The 21,983-nt window shown below is 44.4% G+C and overlaps 1 protein-coding gene across 2 annotated transcripts in view; it reads right to left on the bottom strand.

Moving 5' to 3' along the window:
- LOC126536934 (serine/threonine-protein kinase DCLK1) overlaps positions 1-21,983 on the bottom strand; it is a 46,017-nt gene that overhangs the window by 23,216 nt on the left and 818 nt on the right. For both annotated transcript variants that reach the window (XM_050184003.3, XM_055073618.2), the window contains exons 2-7: positions 16,963-17,276; positions 15,524-15,781; positions 9,796-9,951; positions 5,906-6,002; positions 3,662-3,745; positions 1,357-1,433 (exon numbers count right to left, since the gene is read on the bottom strand). In XM_050184003.3, the coding sequence (XP_050039960.1) occupies positions 1,357-1,433; positions 3,662-3,745; positions 5,906-6,002; positions 9,796-9,951; positions 15,524-15,781; positions 16,963-17,259 (969 nt within the window). In that variant the 5' untranslated portion in view covers positions 17,260-17,276. The remainder of the gene's footprint in view (positions 1-1,356; positions 1,434-3,661; positions 3,746-5,905; positions 6,003-9,795; positions 9,952-15,523; positions 15,782-16,962; positions 17,277-21,983) is intronic.

The raw sequence follows: 21,983 nt of genomic DNA, 5'->3' as shown, positions 1-21,983 counted from the left end.
TTAAAAAGTTGTACAATGAAGATGTTATAGCAAAATTTCGGTTTCTTTTTTAACACGCCTTATATACACCACTACAGTGCATTCCTCAATGATCATAGACTACAACAGCAACCTGGATCATGGATTCATGCAAGCTTCGTTTGTACAAGGGCAAAGAGAAAGGAAATTGAAAAAATTCATAGACAATGGCAAGTTTAGCCTTTACCAACAGCCAGAGAGAAGTGTATAGCCAAAACGAGGAAGAATGTCAACGTTGTGTGCTGTTTTCTAATGACTCATGTTGTTCTAACCCTTCAGGCAGTTGATCATTCTTTATTGAGGCTGTGAACACATCCTGCACTAAGACTGCACTGCAGAAAAACCGAAAGGCTTGATTGATTGATTCATTTTTTTTTAGTCACAACCACACGACACCCGCCATGGTTGCTCAGTGGCTATGGTGTTGAGCTGCTGAGCACGAGGTCGTGGGATCGAATCCCGGCCACGGCGGCTGCATTTCGATGGGGGCGAAATGCAAAAACACCCATGTACTTAGATTTAGGTGCACATTAAAGAACCCCAGGTGGTAGAAATTTCCAGAGTCCTCCCCTACAGCAAGCCTCATAATCAGGAAGTGGTTTTGGCACGTAAAACCCCATATTTTTTATTTTTTTTAACCATACAACGCCAACAATAAATATAAGGCCATGAAGATGTGAGGGAAATTAACTGCGCTTATTAGGTAATTGGAATGTAGAATAGAAAAAGGGAAATGAAAGTGGATTAAAAAAATTGCTCCCGGCAGAAGCCAAACTCACACATTTCGAATTAAATGTGAAGTGCTCTACGGCTGCGGCTATCCTTTCATGCACTTTTATGGGTATTTGTGCACGCGTGCAAGATCTTGCCCTAGCAGTGTTGGCAAGCACTACCCAAGGTGACAGTGGTTGATGTCCCACCACAGGCATCATGCAGTACGTGAAACGTTTGTAAAACTCAATTGTAGTTGAGTTTTACAAATGACTGCTAATTAAGTGTAGGAACGCACTACTTTCCAGCCTGGACTCCTATGAGTGCTACTACTGTACTCCAAAACACAGTGACATTGTTTCAGAAGCAAAGCACACAGTGCTCTACAACAGACAGCAGGACTGTTAATTTCTAAACTCACAACATTTATGTCAACGGCATCCACTGGACTGGTAACTTTTGCTACAGTGGAACCAGTTTAACTACTTGCACTGTGCCATCCAATTACTGAATAGCTTTCTGAGGAAAGTGCTTATGGGAATCAAAATCACAATTAACCATACACACAAAAAAATCATCCCTCCCCACCCCCGCCTTTCACGACTGGCCACAAGCCTCACTACTTACATGATTTGTAAAATGAAGCTTTTTAGATGCCTTGGGTGAAATGGAGTGAGAGCTCTGAAAACTCAGGTTTGAAGACACTGTAAATGCAGAAGGAAAGAAATACCAGCCATTGGTCACCATGGCTGTCCCGGTGCCAACAATGGTGTTTGACATTGGTAAAGAACAGGTAAAACTGGACAACTGATGCAGGAGACACATGCACAGAACAAGTCTTTAACTAGACTACATTTTGCCACAGAGCCTAAAAAGCACAAGCTTCCATGACATAAAAGAACAAGGTGCAGTAAAACCTCGTTAATTTGTAGTTAACAGGGAATGTGGGTCACGTACGAACTAAGTGATGTACTAATAAACAGACAATGACAAATGAGAGGCTACAGACTTACCGGCCAAAAAAAAAAAAAAAGCGCTAATTCTTACTCAAACACACACACAGACAAGTTTTCTTTGAGAGCAGGCAGCTGTGTCAGATACGGAAGGACCACCATTCACAACATGATCCATGATGACGACATGGAAACACTAGGAGCTATGGGAGCAGGAAACACGCCATGGCTACCACATTTCAATGCTGCTATCGGTGGCGACAACAGTCCGGGAAAGGTCTGTGTGCAGCAAATTCGCTATCTAGGGTTTGCGCGCATGACATTTTGCCGATTCCATGTTTGTACATGCCACCAAATGAAGTAAATAGTATGTGTTAACTGTTTCCCATGCGTTAACCGACTATGGCTTAAGCAGTCAGCCAATACATTAGGTTCATTGGTAACAGGATGGGGGATTCATTGTGACTATATTTAAACCGGAATTACTTATTAAGCAGGCACATATTAACAAGGTTTTACTGTACATTACAGGTCTGATAGTTATCTAAAGGGCCCTTCACCAAGCCACACAGAAAATTTCGGTTATACGCTAGAAGTGGTTACGTGCCCTCTAGGGAGCATTCTACCACCAGAGTTTTTCAGGTTTGTTGATTAATAGCAGACATAGAAATATTTCAGTGCAGTGATCCCCTGGTTTCAGGAGGCAAGTGTCACCACCAACCTAACACTCTCTCCACTTCCCCTGTCTAGCCTCCGCAAGTTAAATTCCTTCCCTGCGTTCTCCCATACTAGAGCTCGAGGATGTACGTCCTGTTATGGTAAGAATAAGAAGAAAGGGGGTTAACCAAGGGCCCCAATTTTTATTAATCAAATCACGAGAAGCCAAAAAACAACGAAACCAAGGACAACATACGGCAAATTACTTGTACTTACTAATTGAATTAAAGAAATGATAAATTAATGGCAATGAAAGTGATGAGTAATGCGAAGACATGGGATCGTTCCCCACCTGCGGCAAGCTGTTTTTTCATCCACTTTCATTGTCATTAATTTATCATTTCTTTAATTCAATTAGTAAGTACAAGTAATCTCTCCTATGTTGTCCTTGGTGTCTTTGTTTGTTGGCTTCTCATGATACTTTTATGGTAAGAGGAGCTTTATCCTATTTTTGCCAATTCACTAATGAAGCTCAACTCAATAATTTTGCTTTAGTGTCCCATTAAAGACAACATCTGTTATTTGTGTGATCTGTTGCTTGAATTGACGAATTGAGGTTTAGAGAAATAATAAAACACACAAACGGAATGTCTGTGTGTTTTTTGTTTTACTTCACATCGAAGCAAGAGAGATGTACTTATGCTTCATCTGCTTGTTCCTACTGTCGTGCGGTCACGTGCGCAGGTACCGAAACTATGCCATTTTCTACCGTGTTCCAGTGCTTGATCAAGCTCTGTGATCCACTTGTTCTGCCTCAGTATTCGTGTAGCACTGAATTATACCGGTAGGCATGTTTCCTTGTGCACAGCGTGAAAAATTGTGCGCTGCGCAAACAAGACAACAGCTCACTCGTGACGCCGTCGGCGAAAGTGTGTAGTGCCGGCAAAAAAAGAGAGAGATGAAAAAATGAAGGCGGGGCCTGTGACATATGCATCACGCGATCTCTGAGGTCCGGTATGGGAGAACGCAGGGAAGGAACTAAGCTTGAGTAGGCTAGACAGGGCGAGTGGGGCCTTGCTTGGCAGTGGAGCCCGCCTGCTGAAATCATGGGTTCGCGGCACTGAAATATTTCTATCTCCGCTATTAATGAGTCGATTTGAAAAATTTTAGCGGCAGAACGCTCCCGAGAGGACACGTAACAACTTCCAGTGTATAACCAAAATTTGCTATGGGGCCTGGTGAGGGGCCCTTTAAGAAACAAAAAATCGCAAAACACTGAACCAAGTGAAGGCACCCCAAAAACAAGTTAGGTGGGTGCTTACCGTCTGAAATGGGAGACATCGGTCGACCACATGAAAAACGCTGTTCTCGGCGCACTCGCATAGCGCCATTAAGATGCTTACACTCTGTGAAAAGAAAGAAAATATATGTGCAAGCAGCTTACACATGCATATGCACACACAAACACTCTTTAACCCTTTGACGGTTTTCGCCGTACATGTACGGCCGCGGTTTTCTGTCCCGCAAGGTCTTTGCCGTACGGGTACGGTTTCGATCCTCTGTTTTAAATTTCGCGCCATAATGACGATACAGGCTTACTGGGAGGTGCTGCCACCTCTTAGGACTTTCAAGAAGCGTTTGAAATTTGTGCTACCTTCTTGGGGAGATAAACAGAACTGACTTCTAGCTTCAGCGTGTCGCGCAGACTGCGGCAACACCCCTTTTGCGGTTTCGGTTTCGCCGCGTGATCGCAACGGAGGCGCGCGAAACGTCATTTTTCTCTTTGTCGGCACTCTCTTGCAGATGCGGTGGAAGTTGATTTCTATCTTGATTGGCGCTGCTCTTAGCTAGTTTGTAATCGCCGCTCGCGAGGTATTCTCGCTCTCAGCGGCAACGCGCTTTCGGTTCCGCCGCAACGTAGGCGCGCGAAACGTGATTTTTATCTTTGTCGGCACGCTATCGCAGGGGTGGCGGAAGTTGATTTCTATCTTGATTGGCACTGCTCTTAGCTCGTTTATCACCGCCGCTCATGAGGTATTCTCGCTCCCTGCGGCTGTGCGGAGACTCGTGTTTCAAGGAGCACCACACTCTGAAATACTATTGAACATATTGCAGTTCTGAGTGATGCCGACACCAAAATACTGTTCCTAATTTTTTTTACTATTTATTCTCGACTTTATACATCTTGTACATTCAAGATCCGCAATAAACTAATTTGACCACTCGGGAAAGTTTTCTTCAAAATAATTCGACCCTCAAAGGGTTAAAAGAAAAGAAAGGAAAAAATTGTGAGCCATTCCACTCGGCACAAGTGAATGACCAGTGAAGCTGTTTAGCACACGGAAAAGAAGTGAGAGAGAATTTTGAACAACGGTACAAACACATTTATTGTCTTGATCAGCGACAACGAAAATATTCGTATCCGAAATTTGTATCACCCAAAAACAGAAAAAGAAACCCAAGAAAAATAAGGGGGAATGCCGTAGTGAAATGGCCAACTTGCTTAAAGCTTCCGACTTCTTAATTTAATTTCCCACAATCTTAGGACTTTTCATTGTTATGTCCTAGCTGCTGCATGGTGGTGATAAGGACATGGTTTACGCAAGATAAGGGAATCTGTTTGCCTTTATTGGCAGTGGCAAAGCTACTTTGTATCGCGCGATCTGACGGGTACAAAGGTAGAAAAGTTTCTACTTGTCATCAGGTGCCCAAGACGCAAGAGGCATGTAATACAGAAATAAGGCTACCCATGCAACCAAATGCTGTCGATCTTGCTGATGCGGCAAAACTGGGCCGTGTGAGATTGCTGGCTCCTAATAAAGTTACAAGGTGTTTGAAAACAGCCGAGTTGCATGATAGTGGAAAAATCACGGGTATTTTTTCCTTTCTTTTCTTTTTAATGGGCGGGGGGGGGTGTATGTGCATGGGTGGAGTGACGGCAAAGTGACAGGTCATCCTGGCAACAGGAATGAGACCGATGTCCCCTCCAGCGCTGCTGCTCTGTCAATCACTCTACTGGTGTGCTGGGGCCTTCTCGCCAGCTTTGCTGAGGATCGTGTGGTGGCTCAATTGTTTGTATTACCCGCCATAGTGCGAAAGGCAGTTCATAACATCAGAAATTTAGCACACTGTAAGCTAATGGACTTAGGCTGGGACTTTGAACGATTTGTGTCACCCTGAAATTCGCATCAGGTGTGACCATATCATCAACATTCTACTGCATAATACCTTTGGCATGCACATCCCATTCTAGAATCAAGGGCCGCAAGTGTTCAAGGTCTAGGTCAGTGTCTAGAAATCCTGAGACTAACATTAATTGGCAGATATTCATTTGCACCAACTTCCATGACCCTATGCCTTCATCTTTAAGTCCTTAATGCCATAAACTAACTCACTGCATGATACTACGTTCAAAACTGAACAAAGAAAATATATCAAAAGCAGAGTAAACCGAGTGATACCGGTGACACATTACTGCAAAGCAGGAAAGAAAGTTGCACAGCTTCTATACAATTTCAGAACTGTGCTTCCAGGCTGATAAGAATAATAATGAAAGGAGCGCCAACCTTCAGAGTCTAGATCGAAGTCATCATGCGAATATTTCTCGAGGCCGTATGCAATGAATATGTCATCTGGACCGAAGAAGTCAGCCAAGGTAGTCACCTGTAATGTATGACATAATCCATGGTTTGCATAAGGACATAGCTCAGAATACAGTATAGAACCTCGTTAATACCATCCCACTACACACGATTGCAAGGCACCAACGTTCGTGATCGAGAACACAGAAAAATGACCCAATATAGTTATGCTTATTTTTTACCGGTTCATACGGTCCTGGAAAGCACAATTTTCCCACACTAACGTTCAGTACATCGCCAAAATTAACTGAGATCGTATGAAACGTTTTCCAGTCACTAGATCCTATGTAACAAGAAAATGCGCAATCGAGAACAGTGTATAGGCGCCCACCGCATCAGTATCCCCGCAATACTCGCCCACCTGTCTCACGTGAAAATGCCGAAGCGCCATCGGTTACTTATTCTGGTACCAGCAAATCGCCTCCCAGGTCATCGCACGCTGCATTCACCACTATTTCTGCCAACCCAACTGTGATAAGCATCTTCGCTTATCTGCTTCACAGCGTGTCGTGCAGTTGGAAGTGCACAGCACGTTTTAATAGGCGATAACCCAAATGTACCGCCATTCCCTGCTGCAGGCTGCGATCGTTAACATTTTTCGGCCACTAGATCCCACGTAATCAAGAACAGGTACGAGGCACAAAGCGTGCGCGATTGAGAATGACAGCCGCCCGCAGCATCAACTTCCCTGCAATACTCAGCCGCCCATCCCATGCGAAAACGCCATCGCGCAATCAGTTTCTTATTCTGGTACCAGCAAATCTCCTCCCGGGAAGTCGCACACTGCATTCACAGCTATCGCTGCCAAATCTATTGCATCTTCACCTATCTGTTTTACAGCGTGTGGGCCATAGTGCTGGTGGTAGTGTACTACTTGCTTTTAGTAGGCGATAATCCAAATGTGCTGCCGTTCACTACTGCGGGCAGTGCGATGTGAGCGTCACGTTTTGCTTCGGCGGCATACGCCGTCGCCCACCAGCTCCATTTTGTCTGAGTTTCTGGTTGCCTTCTTAAAACACCACCCAATAATAATAACAACATTAATAAAAAATAATTAAAGAAAAAAGTGTCTCCCGGCTGCCGAAGCCCCACCAGCCTGACGCGCGTCAACGTCACGTGCCTCATGCACAACGATTCTACAGTTGAGTCTCAGATTCTTTAGTTACTTCGAATTGTACATTTTCTCCGTTAGTACATCTTGCATATTTTTGTTTTTCAAAATGCATGAACAACGTCCTACTATATTTTGTAGTCTCACCTATAAGCGGTGTACTCATCACAGAAAGAGCACAGTGTTAAATGCCGCATTTACCATATTTTTGCGCATATATGCTGCACCAAAAATTCAAAAAATTTTAAGAGTAAAATCAGGACGTGGGCTATATGCACATCTCACTTTGAAGTGTGGCTTCATGGGAACGCATTGCCGCAAAGCCACACATTAACGCAAGGTTCTTCGCCATCCAAAATTTCATTGTTCCCAAGGGAACCTCACCCCCTCCCCGCTCCTACGTATTGAAGCTCCTTTCTTCTCCCCTTCATGGTCGCCCTACTTCTCTTTACAGGCTGCCATTTTGAATTTAGTAGTTAGCGAACTGTGCATGCGGCGCCGGCTAACTGGATCTCAGATCATGATGAGCTGCTTTCCACGGCCATCCTTTATCGTGTATTTACACTGTAGACTAGATTGTAGACGAATAAGTTGCATGACATGTGACATGAATCGGATCGCTTCGGAGCTAAATGTTCACACCACCCAGGATGAAAGTGCGGAAAAGACAGCCCTTGCATCGGCAATGGCGACGGAGCAAACATAACTGAGCCAAAAATCTCAATGGTGACTTGACGTATGATCACGTGATTCGCAGTCTGCAAGCTCAAATTGCGACTTGCTCCTTAAACAGATTAAATAGTACAGCAGAAGCTATGATATGGTATGGTACATACGATTCCGCCATCACCTTTTTATATCCCCTACTAATGTCTGAAAGCATTCGGAACAAAAAGCAAAACTCAGTTACAAGGCTCTTTACTTCTGAGAGCGAACAAGACTTAATGGCAATAGCTGAGGGGAAGCCACACATCCTCCGATAAATGTGCTTGCCACAAGCACTTCATAACACATTTACGCCATTTATTTATACAATATGACGACACCTTATTACGAGGGACTGCCCATTTACTGACATTCCCCCTAACAAGTGTTTCAGGTTTATTATTCATCACACCAGGTGTCTGGTTGCACGTGCAGTAAAACCTCGTTAAAACTTACCCACTTAAACAGTAGTGTCATTTTAAAAGTAGTAAAGTCAAATTCCCGACTCAGCGGCCGTTGTTTTGTATCCACATAAACCGTACCAGCTTATTGCGTACGTATCGGTTAACACATAGTGTTTCCACTTTTCGTCGCACAAACATGGCAGTGCGTCGTCTCCATGGGGTGGCCGGGCAGAACAACAAGCCTCAGAGATCAGAACAGCGGCCTCCAAGCGCCCTGTGCGTTTACGCGTGAAGCCACATCAACATCAACATCATTTTGGCGCCGTGCCAGAGAGCGTTGTGGGGTTGTGGCATCATGCAAGCAAGGATTCGCATCATGCCGAAGCTCGGATAAAAAAGACGCCGGGTGCTCAGCACAGAAGAATGATTAGACATTGTTTGTGCCATTGAAGGTGACACGAAGAAGTTGGCGCTGGCATGCGACAGGGATCTGCAGTTGACTACGGTGAGTGGCATTTGGAATGCGAAGAAGTTGCTCGGCAACGCTGCTGCGACCGCGAAGAGATTTCGGCTATGACGTTCGACTTTTCGCCATCCTTGCCTCTGTTGTTGCCAAAGTGTGGACTAGTGACAGTGATGAGGACGACACAGAAAGTAACAGTACAGGCGATTCAGTCCCGACAGTGGCAGAAGCTGCGCGTTACGTCAGCCTCATACATGTAATCGTCGCGAAGAGAACAGCACCCTGCTACTTCTGCAGCGTTACCGCCCACGTGCATGGAGAACGTGCAACGCCAACAAGGAAACTGCCATGAGAGTGTTTGCCGAGAAAAGGGGCTGGCTCGCAGCTTCAGTAAGTTTGAGGCCGCTGTTGTCGCTGCTAGGCTGCGGCGGCATCAAACAAAAATAACACTTTTGTCACGCGAAGTGAATAAAATACTGCATGTTTATTCCCCTTTCATAGCACTCTCTCCGAGTTTCGTTTTTGACAGGTAAGTGGGCAATATCATGCTATTTCGGTTAAGAAGTACTACCGTTTAGTACGTACTTTTTCCGAGCTCCGGCCAACTACGGTTTAACGAGGCTTCACTGTACTAAGAAATGTGGCTTTCCATAGTTGCACATAGCATTTCAGTACTTGCAAAGTAAGGCCGTAGTGTCCCTGTCTTTTCACTGCCACATGCAACATCCAATTAATGAAATGCCAGAATTTAGTGCTCAGTGAAGCGCATGCAAAGTGGTGCTTCCTATCACACTTGCCTTTTCACTGTAGCAGCCCTCAAATGCTTAAAACTGCACACTCTAGGCTATTGTGAAGCATACATAAAGTGGAGCATCTGAAGTGTCTTATTGCCTCGCTGAATGTCCACTGAGCTGTGTAACATCTTTCCAATATTATGTCACTCTAATGAAACTGCCATGGTGCTGTGGTGAGAGCACCTGGCTTGCAAATGCAAAGTCGAGAGCATGAACCCCGCTCGGGGACATCGAATATTAGTGGCATTTTTAATGACAAACAAACCAACAAACAACCATTATCATAGGGTGTTGTGTTTACGACTTCATGCATGGCTACTGCCATTAAAAGGACTTACTGGCTTTCCTGTAAGAGTGAACACCTTGCGCACAGCACCGGAGTCAAGCTTGATCACTTGTGTGACATCGTCAAGCACCTGCTCAAATGATCGAGCTGTTTTGTGATTCAGCAGTACCCTCACCGCTTTCCTTGGACGCACTCCATTGCGAATAACCTGCAAAGAATGCCAAGCAGCATGCTTATAAGGAAAGGCTGAACTCTACTGGTAAATATATGCAAGAGGTGATAAACACAAGGAGTAAATCAGTCACACACTGACCATGGCTGCAATTATGGTATCACCACTGCTCTGAGCTCTGTCACCAAATGTTTTTGAATCTAGCAACTCATGAGATTCACCTCAAATATTTTCTTTTAAAAGAGACATCATGCAACTGGGGAAAAAAAGAAATGATGTTCGTGGCCTGCTCTTAAAGGGCCCCTTACCACGACTGGCCATTATGAGTTGACAAGTGCAGTGCATACAATGTGTGCTAACAATCATGACTGCTAAGCATTACATCCCCACGTGGAACAGAAAGAGCTTAAATTTCAAACCCAACAATGTTTGCCCTGCTCCTCGAGGGTGCCGCGCTCCCTGCCAGAGAGTCGACTTGTATCGGACAAGTGCGTCTATGAACATGGCAGTGCTGTTACTTCGCTCCTAGTGACACATGACTTTCAAAATTATTCAAGGCAACAGAAGTTATTTGTTTGATCTGTTGCTTAAATAGATGAATTAAAGTTTGGAGAAATAATAAAACACACAAACCGAATGTCTGCATGTTTTTGATTTACTTTGCACCACAGCAAGAGAGAGGTACTTCCGTTTCGTTTGCTTCATGTGCAGTCGCGCACGCTGAGAACAAATCTATGTCATTTTCAACCATGTTCTAGTGTGCGATCACGCTCTGTGATACGCTGGCGTCTGCCTCAGTGTTCGTGTAGCTTCTGACTTATACCACTAGGCAGGTGTTTTCGTGTACAGCGCACAAAATCGTGTGCTGTGTGAAACGAGACAAACACAACAGCTTGCACGCGAGACTGTCAGCGGAAGTCTGCTGCGCAGCAAAAAAGCAAGAAGAAAAAAGGAAAAAGAAGGAGGGGCTCGTGACGTATGCATCACGCGACCTTCCTGCTCTGGAATGGGAGAACATAGGGAAGGAATTTTGCTTGCGGAGGCCCTCAGTGAATCTAAAAATACCAGCATGTAACAAATAGTCATATGCTTACAATGAATATAGGATATAATAAAGATATTTTCATGTCAGACACAACTTCTTTGTAATGAGGTTCGACTGTACATCCAAATGTTCAGAGCACCAATGCACACAACAGCAGCATCTGAACTGGTCCTGGGAGCCCAAGAATTTTTTGAGTCCCCTGCAAGCACTTGGTCTACCGTAAAAAACGGAATATAGGTCGAACTTTTTTCAAAAAACCACTGCGAAAAGTCGACCCTCGTCTTACATACCGGACATTGGCGGAAAAACTATGGAGGTCTTGCAACAATGGGCGGATGAAGTAAACAACCACCATTGCTATTCTAGTACACTATAGCCATCGCCATCAGCAGCAGCGCGGCGACATCACCAGCATTTTGCATTTACATTGTCACAAAGTTATATTGGTTAAAGGTTGCTTTTTCACATTTTGGTTCAAAATGAGCGGAAGCCGACGGAAATTCACCGTCGCCTTCAAGAAAAAAGCGATTGAGTACACGGAAGCCCACGGCAACCTGGCGGCACAGCACGAATTTGGAGTATCCGAAAAGAGCATTCGGTAGTGGCGGAGGCAGAAGCAACGTGTTACAACTTGCAGCAACCAAAAGAAAACGTCATTTCGTGGGTGGATCGCAGAACTGGAAGGCAAGGTTGCGGAGTTCGTCCGGGAGCTGCGTGTAAGATCGCTGCCTGTGACTGCCGAATGCATCCGTTTGAAAGCGGTAGAGATCGCACGCGCCTCTGGACTGGGCAGCGAGAAGCACTCGTCATATGACTCTAGTTCAGACGCCTCTGATCAAAGGCGTTGCTCTGATTCGGAGTAGCGCTTGCACACTTCGTGCCCTTCTGTGTACTGTACACCCGGCCAATTTTTAACAGTATCGCGCAACCGTCGACCAGCGTGTTTGTCAGCACCTTACCATCACGGCACGGAGCGGCGAAATAGCGAAAGTAAGCACATGTGTATGCATGCGCGTATCTCGTTTGTTTCGCCGCTCAGCGCCGTTAATAAGGTGCTGACAAGCACACGGGTTGATGGTCGCGCGATACTGTTAAAAACTTGGCCAGGTGCACATGCGAGCAGCGTTTAAATAAATACTGTCACTATTGTGCAACCTGCTGAATTGCATTTGTTTCAAGGTAAGGGTGTCTTTCAGTACTTTTGTCATTGAAAAAGATTTTTTTCATTTTTAGAATTGGTTAGTTGGGGGATCGACCTATATTCCGGTCCGACCTATAGTCCGGTTTTTATGGTATATGGTCAAGCACCATAACCATAAGAATATGTAACCTGTCATCACTGGGACATTCAACTGATTTTAAAGGGCCCCTCACCCGGCCACATAGCAAATTTTGGTTATACACTGGAAGTTACTATGTGCCCTCTAGGGAACGTTCTACTGCAAGAATCTTTTATTGCGACAGCAATTATATGGACACTCCAGGCGCATTTCTGCCATCGCCGTGACATTCTGTATGAGTGAAAGCATATCAGGGTGAGCCGGTGAACGCGGTTCAATCTTGTGTATGCGAGCCCGTGAGGTACCTGAATAAATAATTAAAAAAAAAAAAAATTGCGAGGAAGGCCACCCAGATCCTGTGGCGTGCGATGCAGGGAGGTCAGGCGAAGAAGGAGGGGCGTTCTCCAGCGGCTGCTAGGGCACCTCGATGTCCTCCTCGCCCACCGCTCCGTACAGAGTGGAGACAACTGCGGCGTCTACTGCACCGTTGGCGCTTGTGTGTCTTGAAAGCGATCTGCGATGTGGCCAAAGTGTGTGCCTGCGCAGGCCTCATCTTCAAAGCGATCTGCGATGTTTGCAGAGTGCGCATAGTGCCGGTAGCTTCATATGCGCTGTGCTTTCGACGTTTCGTTCGCGTTGAAGCGACAGATTCATGGAGGTCAATTGGCTCGCGACTGCTGCCGCGATTCCTAACAGTAGCGTTTTCTCAGACAGTTTCTGCTGTCATGAAGCTTTGATGTGTTCATGTTTAGCTGTGTGCGCGTGACACCGTGCTGGTTAATTTAGTTAAAACACATTGACAGGCTAGTTGGTTTGAATACATGATAGAATGTGTAAGTCTGACTGAACAAGGATGCAGAGAGAAGCAGACACACAAAGACAGCGCTGTCTCTGTTTCTTTCCACGTCCTCGTTGACTCACCCTTACACATTCTATCACTGTTAATTTAGTTAGTAAGCGAATGTTTACAAGTTTATACAGCCGATAAAACTGTTATCCTTACTTCGTAGAGCTATCTACTACTTTGTTATTGCAATCGGTGACTTGCCTTTCGGGCGGAACTGCGAATTTTTTAATTGGTTCAATAATAGCCATGATAAAAGTATTTTAGTGTCGTGAACCTGTGATTTCAGGAGGCGAGTGCCACCGCCAACATAGACACTCTCCATTTGTCCTATGTCATTCATTCCCTTGAACCCGTACAAAATTGTGCCGCTCGTTTTATTGCATGAGACTACAGCCGGAACTAACATTAAGTCACTGTTGTCCCTTCCGTCCTTAGAATCTCGCAGAACAATCGCGCTTGTTTGCCGCTTCCAAAAAATTGTTTATAGCCATCATCCATTTACCCTACCTCTTATGCAGCCGAATCACACATCGTACCTATTGCATAATCACCTCAGTTTCAAACGGCTTTCGGGAAAAAACCACCACATTCAACTCATCAGCTTTGCCACATGCAATTATCTATTGAAATGGTCTTCTGGATAGCATCGTTCACATCTCTGACCTCATTATGTTCAAAGAAAAAATATGTAGCATTTTGTTTTGAAGCATTTCTGTTTCGTTCCATATTCCACTTTATTTTTTTACCGCTGAAAAACAATGTTCCAATAATGTTCACACTGCTTCTGTTTGCCCCCAAATTTGTAACCCCCCTCACATAATACTCCAGTTGGAGCCTGTGAGGTACCTGAATAAATAAAAAAAAATTGCAATTGTTATACTTAATTTAAATGTTCCCAGTGGCAGTTCTCGTCTGCCACCCACCCGAGGCAGATGCTCTTTTACACGGTCCCCTGCAGTACAGAAGGGACCCTCAGATACCAACGCTATAAAATCAGTATGGAGCCTTTTTCTGATATTTGAAACTACTACACACAGCCAAGCACCAGGCCAGGAAACACCTCTAACCATTAAATTACAAAAGTGCAGATCCGATGCACTGTGGAAATCAATGTTACGCGAAGGATTTTGTAGGTACTTGGCCACCTAGCCTTGTTTGGGGTTCCACAAAGCAATACCAGGTGGATTAACGTGTGTGTAAATTCAGCGTATGTTGTTTTGAGCGTACCTGTCTGTGACAACAGCAGCACAATTTCTATGCTGCTCGTTCTACGCGAGCTTACAACATGAAAATTATTGGTTCCTACATAGGTAGTGCACGAGCGTAAGCAAGAGAAACACGGATTGTGACGTCATCAGCAACTACGTGTTATGCAACCATACGTACCTATGGCTATGTGATGTGGTGTATGTTAAAGCAACGATGACATTTGTGCTTTGGGGAAGAAATGTTCAAGCATGATTAACTTGGGTGATCATGAAGTCAGTACAATGCCGCACAATTTCTTCCATGAAAGTGCTTAGGAAAGTGGTCCGGCCCCAAAGATACATGTAATGCAGTCTAACATGGTGCCTCAAAGTGCAAGCTGGCATAAGAAAAGAAGATGAGGAAGTGACATGGGGGCAAACAAGCCGAGCGTTTCAAAGAGCTGGTCGGCTTTGGAATGAGAGAAGTGCATACGATTGTAGCCTAATGATTAGAGAACCAAGCTGCTGTGCTCAACGGCAGAGGTTCGATTCCATTGTAGGTCACATATTAGTTTCTTTTTATTAACCGCTCAAGTGCCAATGAGATAACTAGTCATTACAATGACTGTTCTCTGGTGCCCATGATGAGTTTACTCGTGAATTTATGACAAATTTTTTCAAAAAATTGCCAAAAGCTTCCGAAAAGTGTTGAGAAAACATGCTGCAAAATATGCTGGTCTTGAAAAATATTTCACAATTCTAAAAATATTTTTGTAATTAGCCACGGCAGTTAAGGAGTTAAGGTGAGACAGTAAACTACCTTGCTGCCAATTACCCTACCTGCTGCAAAGTGCCAAATTGAGGCAAAGAATGCTTCGCCTTAAAGAACACCACATGACAAGTGGGTATTTGGAAGTACCCATTGCACATGAGGCAGAGGCTACATCCAAGAGCTACCGCTGCATCTATTAGCAGTAACTGGTTTATATTACATTTGAAGCTAGACTGGCCTATACCAGGTGACTCAGACTTCACCAGCGACCCATGTATGACTCGCAAAGCCCTTGTGCGTGGCTTGCACAGCCTTCTTGAGGTGTTGTCCTTTGCACATTTTAACCAGCCTAAAGACATCTCTGTCAACACTCTTTGCCTCCCCCTCGAAAGAAGTCTTGATAAGGCCAGCATTTCCCTATGTTCTGTATGTGGCCTGGTACCAACGTAGAGTTTAAGAGTCTTGGTTCGTACTCACTGTAATGAGCTTGGGCCGCACGAAACCATGGTTAGCAGGCAAGGTGTCGTGGTGTGCAGTGGGTGTAGAGGACGGAGTTCCTGGAATGCCTCGAGTGCTGCGCCCCAAGGTCCAGTGGGGGCGAGGCGGCTCCTGGCGCCCATACGGAAGCCGCACGAAGTGGTCTGTTGAGGAACACACATAGACACAGCCCTCGCACAAATGCTCCAGCTGGGACACCTTCTCCCGCCCGTCCTCAGAAAAGATGAACCGGACGCCCTACAACAGATGATTGCACACATCAAGAAAGGTTAAACATGAGCCATGTGAGAAAACTTAAGACACTGAGCATATAAGGTCATGACACCAGCTTTATTGTCATTCACAGGATGCCACATACATAAATTTGATGGCATGGCCCTCAGTGGCTACTACTGAACCCATTACTTCCACAGCAAACGCTTGCATTACAATGGTGAACTTCCCAAGTGCACTTTCCGTTCCCTAGACTATTCTTTCATTTACTCCTGTATGTCTTTCATTTCTATGTTTCTTTTGCCTCCTTTCTTAATTAAGAACAGGCAGGTGCTGTGTATCTTCGAGGTACACAACACCTGCCTGCTCCATCTTTTGGCGCTTTTTATCAGTATATATGTTTTCAAGAACAATAACAACAATAATAATAATATGTTACACAACAATCTTGACCCCCCACCTCCCAAGCATCAAAGCATTGAAAAAGCCACCATCAACTAAAAAAGCTGATGGGGACAAAACTCTGATATCCAGCATGTTCAATGGTCCCAGATGACATTCTTCTCAAACACATCTTCTCTTCATTCAAGTGTAGGATAATTAGGACCAATTTTGAGTATCCCAGCAGAGTCAAATTCAAAGATAACTGCACCAATCCCACTTGATTTGATGTATGCCTTTCAAATCCCTTTAAAGGGACACTAAGGAGGAACATTAGCTTAGACTGGTACATTATTTGTTCAGAGCTCCATTTGCATTTCAATTGCAGGAAAGGGTTGTTCACTGTAAGAGAAAATAAGCTACAAACTTTCCCTTCTTGAATTTTTATGGCCAAAAACTGTGATACCACTGGCATCAAGTATAGATTTCACAGTATATTCGTGCACTTGACTTATTGTTATGCAGAAGTAGCTAGCAAAAATAGCCATATCAAGTCAACTTATTTTTCAATGCAATGTCATAATTTTTTTATTGGTAAGCAATTAAACATAGCTGAGCACATGCTTCCAAAATCTATATGACATCATAGGGCGCTTGGGAGAGACACCAGAGCTATGTCACCAGCTGTTATTCATTCTTACGCCCATTCTGGCTTACCAACTCTTCTTTCACTCACATTAATATTAGCCTACCCACAATTCCAGATGTGTGATCTGTGAGACTACCCCTACTCAATGGCTCTTTTTCATGTGCCTTTAGCTCACCATAGGCAGGTCCACCATTATGCGTGTGAGATCCTCCAGGAGGGCTTCAAACGTGCGCACTTTCTCCAGCGAGAGTGCATACACCAGGCCCCTGTCGAAGCGGTCTCCATTGCGAAAGAAAGTGAGGCGCCGTGCTTTCCTTCCCTCGGACAACTTCTGCAGGCTGGTCCGCATTGCGGAGGGTGATGCCACACCGTTGGCCTCAAACCGGCGCCGAGGCACAGGTGGCAACCAGAGCTGGGAATGCCGGGGCACCTCTTCGCCAAAGGACGGGGGCCGCTCGGCCGCTGTGGCCATCTTGGGCTCACCAGCACCTGTGCACACCATCATTACGGCTTAGCATTGCATTACTATAGTAATAATGTGGTAACTGTAAGAATTTCCAGCATGCTAAAAAAATTAAATTCTGGGGTTTTACATGCAAAAACAACGATATGATTATGAGGCACGCTGTAGAGGGGGACTCCGGGTTAATTTTGACCACCTGGTATTCTTTAACATGCACCCAATGCATGCACGGTATATGGGCATTTTTGCATTTTCCCCCATCGAAATGCGGCCACCGCAGCCAGAGATCAATCCCACTATCTCATGCTTAGCAGCGCAGCGCCATAGCCACTAAGCCACCATGGTGGGTAATTTCCAGCATGCCATGCCATTTGTAGTTCTAAGTATTGCTTTCACAAGATGTAACCAGATGGCAGTGGACGCTCGATGGCAGTATAAACAGAGCACACGATCAGCAACGGGGGAGACAGGTGTATGCAGGATGAATGTGGCACACTAGAAGCAGTTGCGCTGGTTTGCCGAGGATAGGCTTGGCAGTTAACTTTAAGTGTCATGGTGGTGTGGTATTGCTTTTCATGTTGTCCATCTGCATGTTAACTTTGATTTCTATAGTTATTTAATTTTGCTGCACAACTAAATACATTAGTTCATGTTTACATTGTCTCATAAACCCACATACACCTGTAAAGCAGAATTGCTGAGCAATTGAAGAATGTAGCTACATGTGTGTCTTACTTCTCTGTGCCTGTCATCACTAATCTTCCCTCAACAAGCATCATATATCGCCTTGACTTCTTGTGACATTGCTCAATAGACACCTCACACTCGCCTGGTTTGGTGTTTCCATTTCGGCATGGTTTGTGTAGGGCATGAATATAAATATTGCACAGGATTAAAGTTCTGACCTTTGTGGTGCATAAACAAACATTATATGAGACTAAACGTTACATAGGATAAAGAAAAACACAAATGTATGAATCATCATTAGTTTTATAGAATTCAGAAGTACAAGTTTATTTCACGTGCAATACAGAACATGAGGAGTGAGAGAAAAAGCTGTTTTAGGCAGCCTGACGAAGCACTCACTCCCTGTATCTTGGACGTGGTTCAGCATTAGGTCACAGATCTACTGAATGATGCATCACGTTGTGAACTACATACAATTAATTGAAATGGACAAATGCACAAACAATACTCACATTGAGGAGAAGTACAAAAAGAGTTACTATAAATATCAGGTATACCATGATTCATTTCATGGTACACAACTAAAAATGTTTGGTTTATCTCAGCATAAGAAACTATGCACACACAAAGAGCATAAAAAGAAAATAGAATACAGTATAAAATCAGTGCTACATATAACACTGACTAGGCTGGTCACGTGTGAAATGCTCTACATTTAAATTTTGCTCATAAATATAATTTAATGTTTTAGGAATGATGGAACATAACCTGTCTTCATTATAATTAGTTCTGCTGGGACACACTTCCCAATATTCGAAATTTTTAGTGTTATATATATGTGTGTTTACGTTTAAATCACCCAGAGTACACAAATAATGAATATTTTTCATCATTTAATTCTATAGCGCACAACTCAGCTTATAATTATAGAGATGGTCCAAACTAATTAGGCCATATTTCTCAAGTAATGACAGAGCCGGATGATTGAGAGCAGTATTAGCAACTACCCTTATTATTTTGTTTTGAAGTCTTTTGAGATTCAAAATGTTTGTAGAAGTGGTGGTTCCCCACAGGAGAAAACAGTAGTCAATGTGAAACATAAATAAAAAGTGATAAATTAAAAGCCTAGTCTTTGTTGGTAATAAGACGCAGTGACAGTAAGCAAGTCCTAATGCACGAGCTGCCTTGTTAGCTACATAACCAGTACGCGAGTCCCAGGACATATGGTCAGTAAATACATCAAGATTTTTAAAGTTAATAACTTCAATAGGGCTTCCGTTTAGTAGGAGTGGACTACGTTGTACAAAGTGCTTGCCTTTTGCCCGAAATACAGCCGCATGACTTTTGGAAACATTAATTACTAACCCATTATACGATGCCCCTTTGGTCAGCTTAAGCAGAACCTGGTTTCCGCGCTGGAATAACCTGTCACACTCATCGTCTGCTATAAACAGGCTTGTGTTGTCAGAAGTACATCATTTATGTATATATTGAAAAGGTGTGGCCTTCAGATACTACCTTACAGCACTCCAGACGAAGTGCATTTAAGTGAAGATGTGGTGTTATCAATAGAAACGTATTGCTGGTGGTGGCTAAGGTATGATTAACATATTGCTGGCTATGGCTAAGGTATGGGAGTTTGACAAGATGTGCTACGAATACCATAGAATTCTAATTTCTGAATGAGCAGATTTATATCACGAGAATCAAATGCCTTCATGAAGTCTATAAAGATACCTAATATACACTTTCCAACTTCAATGTTCTGAAGTACAAATTATTTTTGATTAAGGAGCGCCAGTTGCATGGAACAGTTCTTACGAAAGCCAAATTGAGATTCTGTGATTATGTTGTGCTTATTGGTAAAAGAGACCAATCGAGAAGAAAGAGTTTTCTAAAAAATTTTGGAAAATATAGGCAGAATGGAAATTGCTCTATAATTTGCTAACTCATTTCATTCCCCTTTTTAAACAAGGCACAAACTTTTGCGTTCTGAAATTTAACAGGGAATATGCCATCGGAAATGCAAAGGTTGATTACATGAGCTAGTGGCTTAGCAATTACATCTGCGGCAAATTTAACAGGGCACACCTGAATTCCAAAGACATCGTAACAACTACTATATTTGAACTGCATAATTAGTAAGGAAATAGCCTTTGAAACAGGATTCAAGCACACTGTATCAGCATAGTCACCTTTCAAATACCCTAAAGTGTTTTCCGGAGTCACAGAAAAAGACAGGTTTGCAAGGTACTCGTTGAACATATTTGCTGGTCCAGTACCTTGAACTATTTGGCCGTTGAATTACCTGCTTCACTAAAACTCTGCTTTAGTTTGATCTTCACAATTCTTTTTCATTTTGGTGCAGGTGAATGTCAGCCCTGCACTTACAATACAATCTTTCTACCTTCTCCATTTTTGCCACAGGACTTCACTTTGTCACATGGAGAAAACATAGCGAAATAAATAAAGCTGCATGCTTCCAAGTCTGGTTGCCATTCATTTCTCTAAGGACCTGTGCCAAAGAGTGAGTGCCCTTAGCAGACTGAATGACGTCTACCCGTTGATGTGCACCCAAAGCATGGCACACAAGCAATTTTGCATACCGCTCCCATCAGAATGTGGCTGGGGTGGCCGGGATCAAACCTATGAACTCTTGCTCAGCCAGGGAGCCACTGCAATAGGTCTAATCTATACACTGAGGGCAGATTGTGGTTTAAAAGTTTGAGTACCTGTCATGTATACACACAGCTCATGTATGCATGTCATTCATGTATATGCACAGCTGCACGCGATGTGTATCTGCCAATAGCTGGACAAGTTGGGTTGGTTTCCAGCCATGGCAGCTGCATTTAGATAAGGAAAGAAGACTCACAAAATTGTAAGTCAATGCTTTGGCACATGTAAATAAACTCCTATTGGTGAAAATTAACACATGGCCCTTCAATTCAACGTCTAACCAAACATAGTCCTGGGAGAAAAAAAGAACAGAAGAAAACAATAAATCGATACACTAGTGAATGGCTAAAAGAAGCAGAGTAATTTCGCTTTCACTGAAAGTTGCACGACGGAACATGGGTCACTGACCGGAGTGAATGCAATGATAATGTTGGCTTCATAACGTGTCTGCATACTTCCTAACTTCTCCTCACTTTGGGTGCGCCACAAGCAAAGTAAGAAAACGAGTACGACCACGGCCTGCGCAAATGATTTGAGGTCTCGGGACCTCCTTACGCAAGCTTTCTTGGTGGGATCGCGTACACGCATTTCGTACACACCCGCGCATCAGCGGCCGGAGGAGGATGCGAGGACGTGCGGCGAGGGCGCTCACGAGGGAGCCATCGGTGCGTGCGTGGAAGGGGGGGGGGGGGCGACGAGTGAGTCAGACGCAGGCACGCGGGCTCGTTGGGTGGGCAAGGTCGCAATCGGTGGCTGCGTTTGGGTCACGCCGCTCCCACAGCGAAACAAGGCTGCCGCGCCGACTCTTCTTGTGTGAGAGGCGCGACCGAACGCTTTCTCCAGCAGACGCTACGCCGCTTGGCCGGCAAGGACGCCGCTGCCTCATCGATGATAGCTTACGCACCGCTGAACGATAACGAACCGCTGTACTGCCAAAGTAAACGATGCGCGCGCAGCCAACGAGCGCAAAAGAGGGAAACGCGAAATATATACACCGAACTTCCGTCCGGCCCGCGTAAAACCTACTACATATGCTCGGAGCTGTCATTAAACTTGAAGTAACTGGCGAAGTTTAAAAAGGTTTTCCCGCAGTAGAAGCGATGTCAGTCGCAAGTCTACGGAATGCTTTCATCTATTCTGTCTTTTTAGTTTGTACGGAGTATCCTCAATGGCGCAAATACGGAAAGACAGCACTCGGGACGGCCAGATTCACAAAGTGGGTCAGATGCGCTTGCATTAGGGACACTGACAGTCCATACGTTGCCAAGAGAGAAACTTCGAGCGCGCCGGACAACAATCGCTAAGACGGCCGGTAACAGGAGAGTTGGACTCTCGCCAGACAGCGCGCTGCAGTGCCCGAGCTCGGA

The sequence above is a fragment of the Dermacentor andersoni genome, chromosome 4 (assembly GCF_023375885.2).
Source record: "Dermacentor andersoni chromosome 4, qqDerAnde1_hic_scaffold, whole genome shotgun sequence".
Classification (NCBI taxonomy): Eukaryota; Metazoa; Arthropoda; class Arachnida; order Ixodida; family Ixodidae; genus Dermacentor; species Dermacentor andersoni.
The sequence above is the reverse complement of the archived record's forward strand: the minus strand, read 5'-3'. Positions and strand labels throughout refer to the sequence as shown.